General features: G+C 35.6%; 1 protein-coding gene and 1 non-coding gene across 2 annotated transcripts; both read left to right on the top strand.

The window, feature by feature from the left end:
- The first annotated feature begins 634 nt into the window (after positions 1–634).
- On the top strand, positions 635–17759 carry tmem214 (transmembrane protein 214). The gene is made up of 17 exons (XM_028440366.1): positions 635–841; positions 5873–6072; positions 7093–7243; positions 7329–7463; positions 7977–8059; positions 9387–9492; positions 10537–10618; positions 11554–11655; positions 11732–11873; positions 12546–12637; positions 12739–12787; positions 14794–14901; positions 14995–15112; positions 16092–16188; positions 16266–16434; positions 16508–16659; positions 17491–17759. Exons 1-17 carry the CDS (start codon positions 712–714, stop codon positions 17618–17620), a joined length of 2046 nt encoding a protein of 681 aa, XP_028296167.1. The 5' UTR covers positions 635–711; the 3' UTR covers positions 17621–17759.
- Positions 17760–19269: 1510 nt separating this feature from the next.
- trnay-gua (transfer RNA tyrosine (anticodon GUA)) lies at positions 19270–19355 on the top strand. The gene is given in 2 exon segments: positions 19270–19306; positions 19320–19355. It is a non-coding gene; the product is annotated as a tRNA-Tyr (tRNA).
- Positions 19356–19971: the final 616 nt, after the last annotated feature.

The raw sequence follows: 19971 nt of genomic DNA, 5'->3' as shown, positions 1-19971 counted from the left end.
TTTCTGAATAATTAATTTTTTTGGTTTGTTTTTTGGGCTATTTTTTTCCTGTTTTTTCACCAATTTTTTTTTCTTCTGTTTTTTCTAGCTTTCAGTTTTTCTGAATTGATGAGATAAAAGATAAAATAAAAAAATTTGGTCCCTGTTTTTATAGGTTCTGTTTTTCTGAATTGATGAGATAGGATTTTATTGGAAATTCTGAAAAACTGGAAAATATTCATATAAAAAAGAAACAGCAAAATTCTTCAGTTACTTATTTTTATCTCGTAAATTCAGAAAATCCTAAAGTTTTATTTCATCAGTGAATGCAATAAGCTTCTGCACATTTACAATTAGGTTTTTGAAACAGAAAAATGATTTCACTTTATAATTAAAACAACTTTGTCAGGGTCTATAAATTATTACTACAATAAATAATTGTTAAATTGTGTATTTTATGAACAGTCAGGTTTGTTTTATAATATAAACATCAGAAATAACATGTTTTATAGTTAAAAACGTTTAATTTAAGAGTTTAGATCATATTTTAATTTTTAACAGTTATTACGTCAGGCTGACAGCGAGACGTGGCACGCGGCGACCCTACGTAGCCCTTGACAGCGCATGCGCGTGGGCTCACCATTCAGACGGGCGGAAGAAGGAACGAGACCAAACGAGGTTTCTTTTTTCTTTTTTTTTTTTGAAGAGAAAACTCACCTGGCACCGGGAAACATGGCGTCAAACAACGGCTCGGTCGGTAAATGGGAGGTGGTGAAGAAAGGGAAGAAAAGTAACGCGGCGGAGAAGAAAAACGGCGGCGGAGCTCGCAAGGCTTTGGGCGAATCCAATCAACCGTCCAGACGTAAGTGAGTCCCGGCCCCGGTGGGCACCGACAGGCCCCGGTCTGACCGAAGGCCTCTGATTTATTACTATAATGAGAATAGCATCAATTAGCATTTTACACTGTAGCACCTCACAGCTGTCATCGGGACTTACTCGTGTTGTGGTTCACCTGGTGACCGTTTCACCTGATGACTTTTGGGCTTTCAAGGAACCAAAATGCATGTATTATGTTTGGTTTTTTTTAATTTAAAAATGTTGAAATATATAGTAAAATTAACTTCATGCTGCTATATTTGAACGCAATGAAATGTTCTTTTTTTTTTTTTTTTTAAATTCAGATTATTGTTACGTTTTTGTGACTTATTTTGTTTCACATTATTTACAAACAAATACGAATCTACTTTATGATTAACACATTTAAAACCGTGTTTGTGGGTAAATCTAAACATGTGTGGGGTTTTTTCTACATCTGCCCTTCAGTTTTGCAGTCGGATTTCGATCACTACTTACCAGGTATACCAGTGTTTTTACTACACTAGCTAGCTCCCTCCCGTAGCTAACGCAGCCTTTACTGTTTAAAGTAACAGTAACTTTGTTGTAACATTTCACAGCAAGACTCCGTTTTATATTTTTGTCACATTAGTGCATTTCCTGTTAGATTAAACCCCTTTTCTATCCCTCTCACACTACTGAAAGCTCTTAGCGAGCATTAGCTAATTAGCATCGTTTCAAGCAGTGTCAACAAAGGCTACGTCATCTCTGATGTGTGTACAGATCATACTTTTAATCTAACTTCACTGTAGGTTTTTATGCTAAAACTCAATTAAATGCAGTGGAGCGGGTTTTATAGTTTTTGTGAGTTTGAAAGTTTATTCTCAGCCGCCCTTTAAATACTTTCACAAGTCCTTATTTGACTCCAAGACATGTCGAGGCATATAGAAACATTACTCATCCCTTTGTAGTTGATGACATGCGCTTTCGAGTCATTCAAAACGCCCTTTTAATATGTAGAGAATAAATGATTATGATGATTTTTTTTTTGATTTTTTTTTTTAACCAGTTATTGTTGCTTTAGACCAGGCATGGGTAACTGAGGTCTAATTTTCTGTGGTCCCCCAACACAACTGCATAAATGGACTCCAAAAATACCCAAAATTACACTGAAATACACAACCGTGCAACAAAAATGCACAAGACTACTTCAAAAATACACAAATATTACAAGAAAATGTACAAAACTACACCAAAATGACAACAACAATACACAAATAGACTCTGCAATGCTGAAAACAACACCAAAAACACATAAATTAAGAGAAAAATAAATAAAATCAGATAAAAAAATATACAAAATTACTCCAAACGCACATAAAATGACGACAATACACAAATAGACTGAAATGCTAAAAACATACAAAATGACTCCGAGCACACACAAAATGATAATAACAACACACAAAGGGACTCTGAAATGCTGAAAACAACAACAAAAACACATGAAACAAGAGAAAAATAAATGAAACCAGAGGAAAAATATACAGAATGACTCCTAACGCACACAAAATGACAACAATACACAAAAAGACTAAAATGCTGAAAACAACAACAGGAACGCACAAAATGAATGCTAAATAAATTAAATGACCAAATTACCAGAAAAATACACGAAACCTTTATTCTTTACTGTGTTAATGCAGATTGGTCATTATTCTAAATGCAGACATGAATTTTGATAATGTGGAGCTCGAATCAGATACAGTCACATATTTGTGGCCCCCGCTGTGATAAGTTTCCCATCTCTGCTGTAGACATAGTGAAGGATTTTTCAAAACACAAATACATTTAAAAAGCTTTGTCACAGTGTAAATTCCAACAAAACTGTGATTAAACATCAGTCAAGTCCATTAATTAACATAAGCTTTGACGTTTGAAGGCAGTTGTTTGCTTTGGAAAAACAACCATTTCCTTGTAAACACTCTACATTGTAAACTTTTTACAAGATACTTTGGTTATTTCAACAAATTTGAACTTTAAGAGCAGTTTCTTTCCTTTTTCATGCACAAAGGGAGGAACTGTCTAAGGAGGAAATGTGTGACCAACCAAATAAATGAATTAGAAATAGCTTTATTGTTAATTTTGTTTGTTTTTTTAAGCAGACATACACTGCTAATGTTGATTATTCTTGTGTTTTTGATTATAAACTTATCGTTATCGTATTTAATCTAGATATCTGTCTGCAACTGATGGCTAACCTAATTTTTCCAGTTAGAAAATCGGAATGAATCGCAAAAAAGTTATTTAGGATAAGCCAAAAAATAGAGGATTTGGCAAACGTTTCATGGGCGGGAACACACATTTTTTCCCACAAATTCACATTCCTTAAAAAAAAATTAAAAAAAGAACAGGCTTTTCCAATGGTTTATGATTTAAAAAAAAACACTTGTGAAAATCAAAAAAAAAAAAAAAACACTAGTGAAAATCTGAAAAACACGTGAAAATCTAAAAAACACTAGTGAAAATCTGAAAAATACATGTAAAAACACGTGGAAATCTAAAAAACACATGAAAAACTGAAAAACACGTGAAAATTGTAGATCTACTGTTATTTGTGAATATTTTTTTGACAAATCTCTGCCTGTAGTTTCCTTTACTGGTTCTAAAGATCATAAACACATCTTAAAGAAAGATTTCCCTCTGCTTGTGCTGTTTTATCAGTGGATGGTCAGGTGGTTCAAAGTCTGCCTAATCACAGTGACTGACGCGTCGTCTCAGCAGCGAAGGCACAGCCGATCAATTATCTGAAAGAAAAACACAACAGCCCCATATACTAATAAAAATATATAACCCATCATTCCACAATGTTGGTAGATTTAAACTCTAAACTGACCACAATAATCCCACATTCAGAATTCCACTTTCGATCATGTAACTTAGGGTCTAGACAATAGGCGTTGCTGCACTGATGATTTTTCTCTCAGAACTCGATCATAAGACTGTCACGGTGCAGTTTGTGGTTCTGGTAAATTTAAAATCAACCTCTGCTTTCTGTATCTGACAAAGTGAAAATGCAGTGAAACACTGATTAAAATATTTCATGCTGCTTGTATGATAAAGTTATGAGACCAACATGATGCGTTTCTACTTGTTTTGCCTAGGGTCAAGTATGACAGTCACACATTTTTATTAGCCTTTGATCACTTTTAATATTTAACAAAGCTGTAACTGTAAAGGATTAGACTCATTACCCAGATGCATTCAAGAAACTAAGAATATTTTTTTGAACAATTTGAGCACATTTTTTACCCTTTTCTGCAACTCCACCAAACTCACCATATTTTAACCTATTATTATTGCCATATTTTTATTCCTTTTAATGCATTTTTGCTACATTACTCCCATTTCTGCCACTTCTCCATCACATTTCAATGCCTTTTCCACCTACTGTCACATATTTTGACTCATTAATGTCACTTTTAACGTTGTTTCACCACATTTCATGCTTATTTTTGCCAATTTAACCACATTCACCATTTGTAATTCCAATTATTTGCCAGTTTAAGCTAATTGTTCCTACTTTTTCAATTACATTACCCCTATTTCTGCCACTTTTAAGCCAATATTGACACTTGAACTTTTTTTTTACCACTTTTTCTGTCTGTATTTGTCTTTTAATCAATTTCTGTAGTTTTAAAATCCTATTTTCCACCATTTTTGGTCACTTTAGTTTTAACCCATTTTATTTCTGATTAAAACCAGGATTTCCATCTTTAAGATGACTATAATAATAGTAAACTTCATGGATACCAGTGGATATTATTCAGATGAATATATAAATGTGGTTATCACAGATTCATAGAACAATGGACCATCATTTTACTGACTTTATGGATGGACCCCAAAAATCTCTCCCCTTTATTCCCCCTTATAGATGGTCCTGTCTCTACATGACTGTTCTTCAATGTTCATGTTTGGGTACAGTGGGGGTCCCCACTCTCTGGAACCTTTATTTTGGGGGTCACGGGCTGAAAAGGTTGAGAACTGCTGCAATAGATGGATAAAAATACAGAAATACAAAACAGGAAGGAGAGAAGATAAAGGAAACATTAATGCTGACTAAGCAGTTTGACGTGAGCTCTTTCTTTTTTTTAAATAACAACACAAGCACTGAAGTTGAGAAAAAAAGCCTTAAAATGATGTCACTTGTTCTGACTAATCAAGTATTCTGATCTCACGACATTCTGTGATGACATAGAAGTGTCCATGTGTGTGTGTCCATGTGTGTGTCCGTACTCTCTGACCACATATAGATTTCGGCGTCTCAGCAGCACGTACACTTCAATGATCAGTGGACAACTGGTGACCTCTGTCAGCAGCTGCTCGTGTGTGTGTGTGTGCGTGTGTGTGAAGAGAAGACATAAAAACAAACTATAAAAGTCAAATAACATACAAAACTGTCAACCCCGCGTCACTTTAAAACTCAAACGTAGTCATTGACAAAAATATAAAAACTATAATAAACATTAATTAAAGATACAAAATCTATTTCTGAAATGAAATATATTTTTGTTGTATTTTATAATAATTTAAAAAGCCATGTTTGGATTTTTCAAATTCCACAAAATTCCACAGTTTGATAAGTTTTAGAAAGAGAAACAAAAGAGAGCATTAATTCACTGCTTCACATGTAAACATTGGTTGTTTTAGTTGCTTTATTGATGGTAATCCTCTCTTTATGTGTGAGTAATAATAATTAATTTGATTTAAAAGTGTTTTTCAGGCCATCCAAGGACACTTAATAAAAACAGTCCAATATATTGTAAAACAGAATAATACCAAAAAGAATGAATAGGTGCTCACAATTCATCTTGTCTGTGTTTTGTTGTGAGCATTGCATGAACCATGAATATAATACCAGGCTGTGTTATGTAAGCAGTGAGGGAGGGGGTAGCAGCAGTAAGACCCTCAGTGTGAGCACAGAAATGTTCCGTTTCTACATACGATCAGGAGAAAGTTTCTAACAGCTGAGATGTCCTCCTTTGTTTCCCTGCAGCTCCGCTGAAGATGTCAGAGACGCTGTTTGAAGGCTTCGAGAAGATGACGAAGAAGCAGAACAAAGAGCAGGTGCCGCCAGCGGCCGAGTCCTCCAACAAGAAAGCCTCGAGCAGTAAACCTTCCAAGAAATCCCATTCCAGCAACAACACGCCCAGCCCTCCTCCTCCTCGCAAGACGCTGGAGGAAGCCTTTAAATCTGTGAGTGCCTCAGCTTTTCTGCTTTACATTTATCGTCCTCAGCGTCTCTGTTTGAAAAGTCTTGATTTCAGTCACACAAACAAAAGTGACCTTGTAACGGCTACACCACAGGCAGCGTCACATGCTGCAGCAGATCTTATTCCTGACTGACGTAGAGCCTCATTTTCCCCTGTTTCTGTGTCATGTCTGCGTCACCACAGTCCATTAATTACAGCCTATTAACCCTCCCCAAAACCAGCCAAACATATTTAATGCAGTTAATGTTATTAGTTTAATATTTATACGCAGCAGAAATGCGAGAAAATGAGAACGTGATGAGATCACGCAGGGTTTGACGTGAGATTTGACGTCTAATGGTTTGCTACACTTACTAATGTGAATCTTCAAACAACTCACGATTTGATTCAGAACCGATTCTCGATTCAAACCTACAGTATTATCAATTCAAACCTATTATCAATTCAAACCTATTATCGATTCAAACCTATTATAGATTCAAACTGATTCTCATTTTTTGACTTGATTCAGAATCTTAATTAATAAGAATCGCGATTTTTTTTTTTTGGCACCTTTTTTTACTAAAGCGTCACACTACCAGTTTTAAAGTGAAAAATATGATGATAATGTCCCAGAGTGTGTCAGTAAGAGTTTAGTTTGTGTCATGTAGCAGACTAAACTATATTTCCATTTCAAGTCTGTCTTATTGCCTCATATTATCTAAGATTTTGTGCAAGAATGAACATTTCCGTCTCTCATGACCACCCGTTTAACAACACAAATTTTGTGCAATTCGCGATATTCTCCCAAAACATGCATTTTGAGGCTACATTCAGGTTCATATTGCAATTTTTGCTTAATGTTTTAAAAGAGTAATTAAAAAAAAAACTAAAATATTATTGCCATTTTCATTGGAGCAATAGAATTTCGTATTTTCCGTCTGCTTTCCGAGGTCATTAAAAATCAAAGCAGTAGTTAATGAGAACAAAACCCTGACGTGGCTTCTCTTTTCTCTGATTTCAGCTGGACATTAGTGACCTGAAGCAGCAACTGGCTCGCAGTCAATCTCTGTTCCCAGAAAACCCGTCGGTGTGGGTCAAAGACTTGGCCGGGTACCTCAACCTCCATCTGACCGCACCAGAGACGGAGCCCACGCTCAGCAGCTACGCTCACGGTTCGTTTGACTCGATGACACATGATCGATCATACTCCTGGACCTCAATCATTAACTGGTGTTTTTTTGTTCCTGATGTTCCCAGATTACCCATACTGCCTTACAGGAAAAGAGCTGAAGGGTGTCATCAAAGGCCTGATTGGACGCTGCAGCAACGTTCTGCCTGATTTTTTTGACTACTGCATTTACACCATGCTCAGGGAGCTGGACAGACAGTCAGGTGAAGATACCACACTTTGGCCTTCATTTGTCTCTATTACCAACTATACCAATATTTTGGTCTTTTTTCTATTTTTTTTTTTTTAAATGCACCATTGTGTCAAAAAGCCCAGAGTTACGTTGATTTGCCTGTACTGTAGTCATGACTTATTTTATTAATTTTATTGATTTATTTCTATGAAACATGTTCAGCAATTTTTCTTTTCTTCTTTTATTTATTCTTAAAGCACATACTTTTGCAAATCGGTAACGGAGAAAATGAATAAAGGTGTTCGTTTTTCATTTTCTGTACCAAAGCAAAAGAGCTTGAATTTGAAAAACAAGGCGTTTTCCGTTTTTTCATTTTGGTTTTGGAAACAAATATCAAATAATGAGTGTTTTTTTGTTTTCATGTTTTTGTTACACAATGAAAAACCAATGAGCTAATGATACACGGATTCTTATTCCTTGTCCTGATTTGTTGTTTGATGATAATAAACCTTAAAACCTCCTGCTGTGTTTTTTACCTTCACAGGAGAACCTCTACATGGATACAGAGTTTGCATTCAGGCAATTCTACAGGACAAATCCAGAATAGCAACCCAGAATCTGCCTGAGGTGAGGGATGGAATAATCTGTGTGTGTATTTTCTGCTGCAGTGACATGTCTTTGTTTTGTAATTTCAATTTTTATTGGGAACTGATGCATTCTTCAGTTCCACATTTTCAAATAATCCGAAAAAATCAAGAAAACCAATATTATACCAAAACATTTTTTTTCATACAAACACACCTTCAATGACATATGGATTTCGCCGCATGATATTTCATAAAATGGGTATTATTGTTCAAGGTTTGCATAAATATTATGATGGAAATAGAAATACATTGAAATTTTATACAGGACTATAATAGAACTAAAATAGGACAAAAAGTAAATTTGAATAGATTTAGTCATTTTAAATATTTTTTCAAAATAGCAGTCATAACCAGAAAGTCACACTAAATGATGTGTTGACACTTTGAATAAATGACAGAAGTAATTTAGTAAGTAACATTGACAGAAAAAAAAATATATACTAGGTTACTACATAGTCTGTTGTGTGTGCGCACACACACAGCAGCTCTGCACAAAAGGTATTTTAATGACGTGACTCGAGCCGTTATCACAGTTTTACAGGATTTAATGGAGGTCGTAGTAACACGCTAAAAATAAACAATCAAACACACAAAGAACCATCTCACACCGTCATACACTCACACTACCGTGGGAACAGAATTGTTCACTAGTCTTTTAGCCGCTTATGCCCGCCCTTTCCCCAGCCTCCCAGCCAATCAACACTCAGAACACATGTAAACAAAGACACACATTGGCAGAGAAAGCTGCAGTAACAATGATGCCTTCAAGGCTATGGGAAATCTCAGCATCAGTTAACCACTGAATACACACAAGTGTAGCATAACCAGAACATAGAACCCAGTCCGTTACAGTATGCAGACCAGACCGGGCGGTCCGTGCGTGGAGCGCAGACCTGAAGCACCATCATATTTGTTCCCTGCGCTCCAACAGCAAGTGAGGAATGAGCAAAGTCAGCAAATATTATTCAGTGAATGTGAACGCTGAACAACTAAACACAAGACAACGGCGTCAATATCCAATATAATAAAAACGCATACAGTTTATAATCCACCTGCTCCGTTCACACACGCTCCCTCACTCCACACAGTGGTCGAGCGACTCGGGCCTTCATTCACAGGTAAATAAAAATCCTGATGGTGTAAAGCATACTTTCTAGGGCTTTCAACATTCCAAATTTGTTCTGTTTCTAAACTTACAGCATGTGTATGTTTCTGAATCACATATAAAACAAATCCAGTGAAGTAACTTTTGGAAATCCACAGAAACACATTTTAACAAAACTTTGTTCTTCTTTCTTCTTCCGCAGTATCTGGAGCTACTGCGATCAGTTCAGAACCGACCTGTGAAGTGTTTGACCATCATGTGGGCTCTGGGACAAGCTGGGTTCTATGACCTCAGTCAGGGCCTCAAAGGTAAACCTTAAACACGTCCCTTTCTCGCACAACACTATGACTACACAGATTATCTGTGCGTGTGCGTGTGCGTGGGGGGGTTCAGTGAAAGCAGAGCAGTCAGCTGCTGCTGCTGCTGCTTCAGGTCTTTCTCTGTCGGCATCACAGTACGTGGGCAAAGGAGGACACGTGTTCCTGGAATGTTACATAACAGCCTCCTGCTGCAAAAATAAAGTTATTCAGTGTTTGTTGAGCTCCTCCAACAAAGCTGCATTGTTTTCCCATAACCTAAATATTCATTACATTCTAAGTTATCTTTTTTTCCCCCCAGTGTTCTTAGTTCATGTGCTTGTGTTGAAAATGTAGCTAGAAAAGCACCAGAAGTTTGGTTGTCATTGTGAGTTTAGTCATTTATTTGTATTTTTGTTGTTCTTTTGGATATATTCCTGTCATTTTGTGTAAGTATGCTGTTGTTTTATAATTTTTTTTGCCATTTTGTGTGTTTTTGGAGTTATTTTACCAATTTTTATTTTTTGTATATTTTTCTGTTATTTCGTGTGTTTCTTGGTGTTATTTTGTACATTTTTCTCTCATTTTGTGTTTTTAGCTCCTGTGTGTTTGGCGCATTTTTGTTGTCATTGTCTTTTTTAGTCATTTTTAAAATATTTTTGTCATTTTGGGTTTTTTTCGTTTCATTTTGTGTATTTATGCTGTTTTGTAAAACAAAATTCTGCCATTTAATGTTTTTGAAGTCATTTTACTAATTCAATTTTTTGCATCTTGTATAGTTTTCTTTAATTTTCTGTGTTTTTAGTTGTCTTTCGTGAGAAATTTTGCACAGTTTGGTTTTCATTGTGTTTTTGAAATAATTTTTTGTATTGTCATCTTTTTGGATATTTTCCTGTCCTTTTGTGTATTTATGCTGTTGTTTGCACCAGATTCTTCTTATTCTGAGAACTTCCGTTTTCAACGTACAGCTTTCTACTGAGATAATTGTACATAAAACAGTAAAACTTGTGCACTGGATTAATTTAAACAACGCATAAACATTTGTTTGTGTTCCAGTGTGGCTGGGCATCATGCTTCCTGTGCTTGGAGTGAAGTCTCTGTCGTCGTATGCCATTGCCTACCTGGAGCGGCTGCTGCTGTAAGTTTGAGCGAGAAATGGGTCAAATTAAATCTGCACAGTGTTCCTCCTCCTGAGTAATGCAATCAAGACACAATACTAGAGGTGTACCGAGGTGTACGCAATTTTCTGGCCGATCACTGATCTTTACAAGCCTGAACTGCCGATTCCGATTTTGGGTGTTCCCAATTTTTTTAATATATTTATATAACTGACAGCTAAACCTTGAATGTTTCAATCTTATTGTATTGTAAAACATTAAACAGTACCCATGAATAAATACAAACTTGTTTTAACTGTACATGAGGTAGTTGTCTTAAATATAAACGAAAGGTTTAGAGCATTGCTGTCCAAAATACTAAATTATATCACTTCTTTTAGTCTTTCATTTTTCACATTTACAGGACAAGACTTATTTCAGTCACTTGTACATTAGTGGCAGCGGACCACTGGCTCTTTGCTTCCACTAGCTTTAGCTTTAGCTTGATTGCTAGCTTCAAATGCTGCATACTCAGCGGTGTGGTGGTTTCCTAAATGGTGAATGAAGTAGCGTTTTGTTTGCAACCCCACGAAGACTTATTTCCGCTTTACACAAATTACAAATTGCGATCCTTTGCTCTTTTCTTTGTGTAATACTGCTGAACTAGCAACATGCTAGGTTGACCGTGCTCCACTGTTGTTGTTGTTAACCCGTGTAGCAGACACATGCGCACGTGCACATGAGCTGGTGGACGGGGCCTGTCAGTCATCTCACAGCAGAAGGAGACAGTGGCTGACTTTAAGACCTTTACGGAGGTGGAAAAGATGTTTCATATGCAACGATCAGCCGATTGCCGATCCCCCAAAATCAGGGAAATTGGCATCGATTGATTAGTGCATCCCTAAAAAATACAGCGTTTGCTATGATGTGATTTTATTAAACCGTCAATCTGAAGTTGTTTTAATTTTTTTCTCAGACTTCATGCAAACTTGACTAAAGGATTTGGCATCATGGGTCCCAAAGAGTTTTTCCCGCTGCTAGACTTTGCCTTCATGCCAAAGAACGCGCTGTCACCAAGGTAACCATGATGAAATACTAAATCTAATATTACGTTAAGCATTTTAATTCTTACACTTGTTTCGTCGTGGTCACAGTTTGCAGGAGCAGCTGAGGCGTCTCTATCCTCGACTCAAGGTTCTGGCGTTCGGAGCAAAGCCAGAGAACACGTTACACACGTACCTGCCGTCTTTTCTGTCCAGAGCCACGCCCAACTGTCCCGATGATATGAAGAGAGAGGTGAGACACACAGGCACAGGATGGCTCCTGACTGACTATTTTTATTGTTTAGTGAAGTTATATGATTGATCATTACTCCACATTACCAACGACGTATTGTTCAGTTTATATGTTTTTTGTTGTGATTTTTCAATTTTTTTTTTTTAATCCGTTTTCTGTATTTTTCTCATCATTTTGTGTGTTTTTGCAGTCTTACTGATTTCTATTGTTACTTTGTACATTTTTACATTTTTTTGGTAGTCATTGTGTTTTTTTTCTGATTTTGTGTGTTTTTAGTTGTCTTGTGTGTTTTGTGAGAAACTTGGTGCATTTTTGTTGCCTTTGTGTTTTTGGAGTAATTTTTTTAAATTTTTGTTATTTATGTATTATCCTGCTATTTTGTGTATTCGTGCTGTTGTTTTGTCATTTTTTTCTTTCATTTTGTGTTTTTGGAATAATTTTTTGCATTAACTTAAATTGGACTTCCCCATGTCTTGTTCATATTGTGTAAAATGTTAAAATTTACCCCGAGCTGTAATAAAAAAAAATCAAAGAAAAACAGATATCTTTAAATCGAAGCCAAACTCAACTTTCAATTTGGTTTAACAGCAGTGTTTATGATTCTTTGTTGGTTAATAAAAACACTCCTGGGCTGAAAAACCTAGAATGTTGTTTTTCTGTCTTCTTTTGAAGCTACTCAACAGTATGACCGAGTGCTTGTGTGTGGATGCTCAAAGTCTGGGCGTGTGGAGGCAGCTTTACACCAAACACTTAGTCCAGTCTGGGTGAGTTTTTTAAAATTCAATCCACAGATTTATTCTAGAAAGAATCATACACACAATGTCTTGAGTGGATTATTGATGCTTCTCCTGGTTTTCCTCCTCAGCCTGCTGTTAGACCACTTACTGAAGTCATGGAGCGTCCTCCCTCCAAAGGTACGACTGATTCTTCTCTGACAAATAAAACGCCTACACACAAAGAAAGCAATCATGAGTCCCTAAAAATGTAGCAGAAATTAAAAGAGCATTAAATAGGGACGTAATGATTAATCGTAAGGCAGTTAAAAATCGATTCATAGGTATCATGGTTGATATCGATTTTCTGAAAATTTAATCGCAGTCCTTTTTTAAAACAGCAGAGGGCACTATATATTTATCCTCTTGTACAAATACTGAGGCGGCGGGTGGAATCTGCTACTACACTCTTTCTGGCTGCCTTCTACCCTTAAACATGTTCATAAATTATTCCTTACCCCTTTTGCACAAAATAAAGAATATCTGTAATATTACATGAATATCTGTAAAAGTCATGTTTTTCTATTAGCTCTGTCTGCTAGCATAGCATCTCTTCTTCACTGCACAGAATATCTGCATGCCACCGACCACTGGGTTACCAGCGCCCTCTGCTGGTCCAAACAAATATCTGACGTAAATACAGGGCAATGACTGTTTTTTTTTTTTGTTTTGTTTTTTTTTAAAGTCCAATTGTTAAGGCACAAAATACATTTTCAGTTGCACTTTTAAAAAGAAAAAGAACTATTATGCAGTTTTGCATTGTTTACTATAGAACCAGAATTTAAATTAATAGGCTTCTTCTTCATTTGTATTATTTCTTTATTTATTATTCAAGATTTATTTTTAGTTCAATTGCATTGTTTTGAATAGTTTATCAAGGGATTCTTTTGACAATGAAAAATAAAAGGAAAATAGTGCAGTATTTTCTAGTTTTTTACCCCCAAAAAATAAAGGAATATTTTTCAGTCATTTGTCTACAGTCTCATTTTGTAAAATAAATCGTGAGAGAATCGTATCGTGAATCGAATCGTATCGGGAGTTGAGTGAATCATTACATTATATAAAATGACTTGAAAAACACACAAAATGACATAAAAATACACAAAGCAACAAAAATAATGAGTGCGATTCCACAAATTGACTACAAAAATTCTGAAAACTAGAGAATAAAACCAAAATGACAAGAATGACTATTTAGTTTTGGAGTTTTGATTTATTATGAAAAAGGATGTTTCTTGTTCCCTGTTAATTCAATACATTTTAAAATGTGTTTGGGCGCAGGTGGGGCTTGGAAAAAAATATCCCAAAGAAGTTTGAGAACCACTGAGTCTAATCAGTGAATTAGATGTGAGCAGAACTGACGTTCTTTCAAAAATAAAATACATACATAAAAATAAAAGAATATACATTTTTTTTAAGCAGTTGGTACCAAATGGTCCCCGGACCGGTACTGGTCCCTGACCCAGTTGTTGAGGACCCCTGTATTAAATCTTATATTTGTTTATTTTCAGCACAATAACAAACTACAAATACTTTTACTGTACTTAGGTAGTTTTTTCCTGGTATCTGTACTTTACTGGAGTATTTATTTTTATTGGAGACTTTTTACTTTTACTCCTTACTTTTAAAATATATATATATATGTGTGTATATGTGTATATGTATATGTATATGTGTATATATATATATATATATATATATATATATGTGTGTGTACTTTCTACTCCTTATATTTTAAAAATTAGCTTGTTTTTTAAACATGTTAAACTCTGGGTTTAATTGAGAGTTTGCATTTATTTTTCTTAAAACATTTTATTTACAAATGTTTTCTATAATTAGTGCTAAATTCTCCATGTGTTCAAAGGTAACAGATTTAATTTATTTCCATGTACTAGTTTTCTACAAGTTCTTATAAAAATAAAAGATATGTTTATACCTGTTTTATTATCCAAGGGACATTTGTTTTACTTTTTGCTTTTTTACTTAAGTACATTTCGTAGTGTGTACTTTTTTCCTTTTAGTCAAGTAAGGGAGAAACTTCAATACTTTTACTTTTACCAGAGTCATTTTTTATTTCAGTACTTTTGCCACCTGTGGTTTTCATTTCTTTTCTGTTTTTAATTTAAATCCTTGTTTTAATATTCCAGCTGAGGAAAAATCTAAAGGAAACAATTCAGTCTTTTCGAGTGACCAATGAGGAGATGGGCGACGCTGTGGGATCTCAGGACCTCCAGGAGTGTGCCGCCCTGTGCCAGGTCACACCCTCATTATATATTCATACATATTCATTTAGTTATAGATGTGAATTTCAAGCATGGAAATGTAACAGTGCTTTATTGTACCTGTAGAACCTGCAGGTAAAGATGCGCGGTCGTGGTTTTCCCTGGTCCAAACTCCTCCTGGTCCTCCTCGTGTTCATCGCAGGCTTCGTCGCTCACGACCTCAGATCTCACGGCTCCGTTGCAGGTCGGGCGTGTTCAGTCTCTAATTTGTTGTTTAGTGGAGTTAAATGATGGAAAAAATATCATTTTTGTTTTCATTTTTCATAGTTTGTTCTCATTTTATTTGCGTTTGTGGTTGTTTTTGGATTCATTTTGCATATTTTTCTAATTTTTTATTGTCTTTTTGGAGTCATTTTACAGATTTTTATTGTTCCTTTGTATATTTTTCTCATTTTATGTGTGATTTTAGTTGACTGGTTGTGTGTTTTGTGAAAAATGTGTGCACTTTTGTTGTCTTTGTAGTCATTTCTTTTGTATTTTTGTTGTCTTGTATATTTTCCAGTCATTTCGTGTGTTTATGCAGTTTTGTCATTTTTAAATTGTTTTACGGATTTAAATTTTTTCTTTGTATATTTTTCTGTTATTTTGTGGGTCATTTTGGGTGTTTTCCTGTGATTTTGTGTATTTATGCTGTTGTTTTGTAATTTTTCTGCCATTTTTTTAAGGTAATTTTACTGATTTTTATTGTTGCTTTGTATATTTTTATTTTATTTTGTGTGTTTTTTGTAGTAACATATATTTTTCTCATTTTGTGCTTATTTTTGGTTGTCTTGTTGTGTGTTTTGTCAGAAATTTGGTGCATTTTTGTTGTTTGCGTTTTTGGAGTCACTTCTATAGTATTTTTGTTGTCGTCTTGGATATTTTCCTGTCATTTTGTGTATTTATGCTGTTGTTTTGATATTTTTCTGCCATTTTGTGTTTTACAAATAATTTTACCATTTTTAGTGTTACCTTGTATATTTTTATCTTATTTAGTGTGTTTTTTTGTAGTAACGTTGTATATTTTTCTCTTTGTGTGTTTTTAGTTTCTTGTGTGTTTTTGCCAGAAATTTGGTGTATTTTGAGTATTTATGCTGTGGTTTTGTCAAATTGTCTGCCATTTTGTGTGTCTTTGGAATGAAAATAGATTTTTATTGTTGCTTGTGTTATTTGTGGTGTTTCAGAGTCGACCACAGTCAAGTATCTGCAAACCTCAGGCCTCACGAGCGTTTCCCAGCAGGCCTGGAGCAAAATAACCATGTACTCTAAGCAGGGCTTCAGGTACGATTTGATCTCGCCTCAAACTGTGAGCGAATGGACGTCATTTTATTCTCTGCTCCTGTTTGTTCCTTTTGCAGCTGGTTGGAGTTGAACACGCCTTATTATTACTCTGAGTGTGTGCGTGTTCTGGGACCAATATTAGAACAAGTTTTAGAGAAGATGAAAGCGGCGGCCGTGTTCATGTCAGAGAAAACCACACAGTTCATTGTTTGGGTGAAAGAAACCACACCGCTGGTTATCGACTGGGTGAGCAGACAATTGTGCCTCTGACATGAGTATAAATGGCAGCAAAAGTTTGACTGTCCGTGTCTCTGGTTAGGTCTACACCAACACACCCGACAGCGTGTTTGACGCCTTGGCTTATTTAAAGGAGTTCCTCATCTTCCTCCATCACAACTACGTCCTGCCAGCGCTGGCTTACGTGTTGGAGCTCTTGCAGCGAGCCTGGACCAGCCTACAAGAGTCCTGCAAGTGAGTGTCACACGAGTCTGTAGGTGGCCCCCAAAACAAATCCCACAAAAATTATAATTCAAGAAGTTAGAAGGAATATGAAGCCCAACGTAATACAGCAAAATGCAAAATATTTTTTTAAAAGGCACAAAATGTCAACAAAATTACACAAAGTTACAACAAAGACACAAAATGACTCCAAAAACAAACAAAACAACCAATTAAACAGACACAATTCCTACCAGAATGACAGAACAATACACAAAATGACAGAACAATACACAAAATGACAGGAAAATACAGAAAACAACAAAAGACATACAGAAAGTTACTCCAAAAATGCACAAATGGACAACAAAAATTCAGGAAATCACAGCAAAATATACAAAATGACAACGAGAATGCACAAAATAATAACAAAAATGTTTTTCATGATTCGAAAAACACACAAGATGACAGAAAAATACCTGAAACAATAAAAATAAAGGATGTTACTCAGAAAATGCACAAATTGACATCTAAAGTTCAGGAAATGACAGGAAAATACACAAAATGATAACAAAAACACCCTAAATGCGTAACAAATTACAAAAAATTTACAAAACAACAACAAACATACAGAAAATGACTCTAGAACCACACACATTGACAACATTAATTCAGAAAGTTACAGAATAATACCCAAAATGGAAAGAATGCACAAAATGTCTCCAAAAACACAAATCATTTACAGGAGATGAACAAAACAACCAATTAAACTGACAAATTTACAACAAACACACACAAAATGACAACGAAAATCCACAAATTAAAAGAAAACTCACACTGTGATTGGTTGTTTGTTTGTTGCAGTGGTGAGGTGTCCGTGTCGTGCCTGCGGGGCCACGCCCTCGCCTTCACCAACTCCACATGGCAGATGCTCCAGCACACTACCTTGGCCATTAAAACGTGGGCTCAGGAGCTGCTGACTCCAGCTGGATAGCGCACACACACACGCACACACACACACACACACACACACGTGCAGTGTGAGCCTGGTTCACTCTGTGCTCAAATACACATGTTGATTTTTCTTTTTCTACTAATGTTTTTGTCACTGTTGGATCCAGATGTTGAGTTTTCTATAATGACATAAAATCCCAGCTGTGGATTTAATGCCTGGGAATCTGTAATTTATAGAAGAAAAAAAAAGTGTAGGTTTGTAGATGATTTCTAAATAGTTTTTATTTAAAAAAAACAAAAAAAATGATGTGAAACTAAAAGTGTTATGAAAACATTGGTGGGAGAGAAAAAAAAAAAGCAAAAAAAACGACCAAAAACCTTTTTTCCAGCCAGTGAAAGTTCTCTCATTTCATGTGAAGTCACGACAGATGTTGGACAGATGTTCGTCTGATCGTACTTGAAGGTTGATGAGATGATTGTGTCTTTGTGTGTGTGTTTGTGTTTTTCTGTGTGCATCAACAAGCATCTTATAATAAAAGGTGATCATAATTGATGACTTTCCTCTAATCTAGGAAGTTATGATCATCACCACCAAACCTTCACCATCCTGCTCCTCCTCGTCATGTTTGGATGGAAATGTCAGCAAACAAATGTGTTTTTTGAAATGTAAAAAAAAAAAGGTCTATAATAAATTAAAATAAAAACCTTATACCCATGTGTTGTATGTCAGTCACACGTGAACCTGTGAAGAGTTGGAAATGTTGCATTGTTTTTGGTTTTTTTCCACCCATAATCCCAGAGAAATGAATTCATCAGTAGAACATATTAATGGATTTGTTAATATTATTCGTTAACATGTAATTAATTGTACAAACAGAAAACAGGACACACTGACAGAAAACATGAGTGCACAGTGAGGAGGCGTCAAACAGTCCAGACCGCAGATGGCGTTCGTTGGCATCGATGAGCTTTTATTTTGGTACTTTCAGTGAATTTGCATATTAGCGAAATATTTAGTATTTAATCTCTAGATTTAAAATGTTACGGCTAGATTTAACAATTAATGGCCGTCAGTCCGTACAGCGTGAGGTAGGCAACTTTTATCACAGCGGTGCCACAGAAATGTTTGTTCAGAGAGTCACATGATCAACATTCATGTTGGCATTTAAAATAAACATAGATCTGAGCATTGATACAGGAAAGAACAGAGTTTTTATAGTAATTGTGTTTTTCTCTTATGCATTTCTGTTTTTCTTTTGTGTATTTATCCTGTAAAATATGTTTTTTTGGAGTCAGTTGTGTATTTGTGCGATGTTTTTTGGATTGATTTTTGTGTATTTCTGTTGTCGTTTTGCTTGTTAGTACAGTTACAGAATCATTTTATGTGTAATTTCTTGTTTTACTGTTTTAGTGTATTTTCCTGCATTTTTTTAATTCTTTGTGTGTGTGTGTGTTTTTTTTTTTTTTTTTTTATGTATTCTTATTCTTGTTTTGTGAACTTTTCTGTCATTTTGTACATTTACTTTGGGGGGCGCTTAAAATTACACCGAGGGCCGAATGTGGCCCCCGGGCCGCCAGTTGCCGTACAGACGAGACCAAACGCAGTCACGGAATCATGTGACTGCGTTTGGTCCAATTAAATGTACTCGATCATGTTTAAGAATGAAAATGTTCTGAGATCATTCGTCCCCTTCGATAGCTCAGTTGGTAGAGCGGAGGACTGTAGCGGAAACACTGACATCCTTAGGTCGCTGGTTCGAATCCGGCTCGAAGGAGGAAATTTTTTTATATTTCTTACATTTAAATCTTTTGATAAATCATTGTGACATTCCGTTACTAATGAATAATAAAAACACGTAAGTGAAAACACAATTTTTAATACCAGTAAAACGTGCATTAAATTCGTGAAATGTCAGTTTTAAAAATAAGCCTCTTCACACTTTAGAAGTGCGCATGCGAGTGTTTATATTATTAATATTACACATATTCAGACTCGAGGAGGTGACCAGGTTTTCCACTAATGTTACTTTTAAAAACCGATGGGAGCAGCTCAGCAGCAGTATCGAAGCAAGGATAGTCCTCCTGTTTCAATACAGGCGACCCCTGGTGGCAGAGCCGTATAGAGAGAGAGAGTTGTGACAGCGGAAGTCCAAAAATGCTTGACCGTCACGTGATTCATGTAAGACTGAATTTGTTCCCGGAAGTCAGTGTCGGGACATTCGAATCCATTGATTCCGAGTTACATGACTGGGATTTAGATCATTTGTCAATAATACCTGCATTGATTGACAATATTTATACAGTACACCGTCATATGTATGTGTATATACAATATATGTTTATGTAGTTCCATAAATAGTTTTTTCCCCAACGTATTAATGATTAGTGTAA

The sequence above is a fragment of the Gouania willdenowi genome, chromosome 24, assembly GCF_900634775.1.
Source record: "Gouania willdenowi chromosome 24, fGouWil2.1, whole genome shotgun sequence".
Lineage (NCBI taxonomy): Eukaryota > Metazoa > Chordata > Actinopteri > Blenniiformes > Gobiesocidae > Gouania > Gouania willdenowi.
Note: the sequence above shows the minus strand (reverse complement) of the source record. Positions and strands in the feature narration are given on the sequence as shown.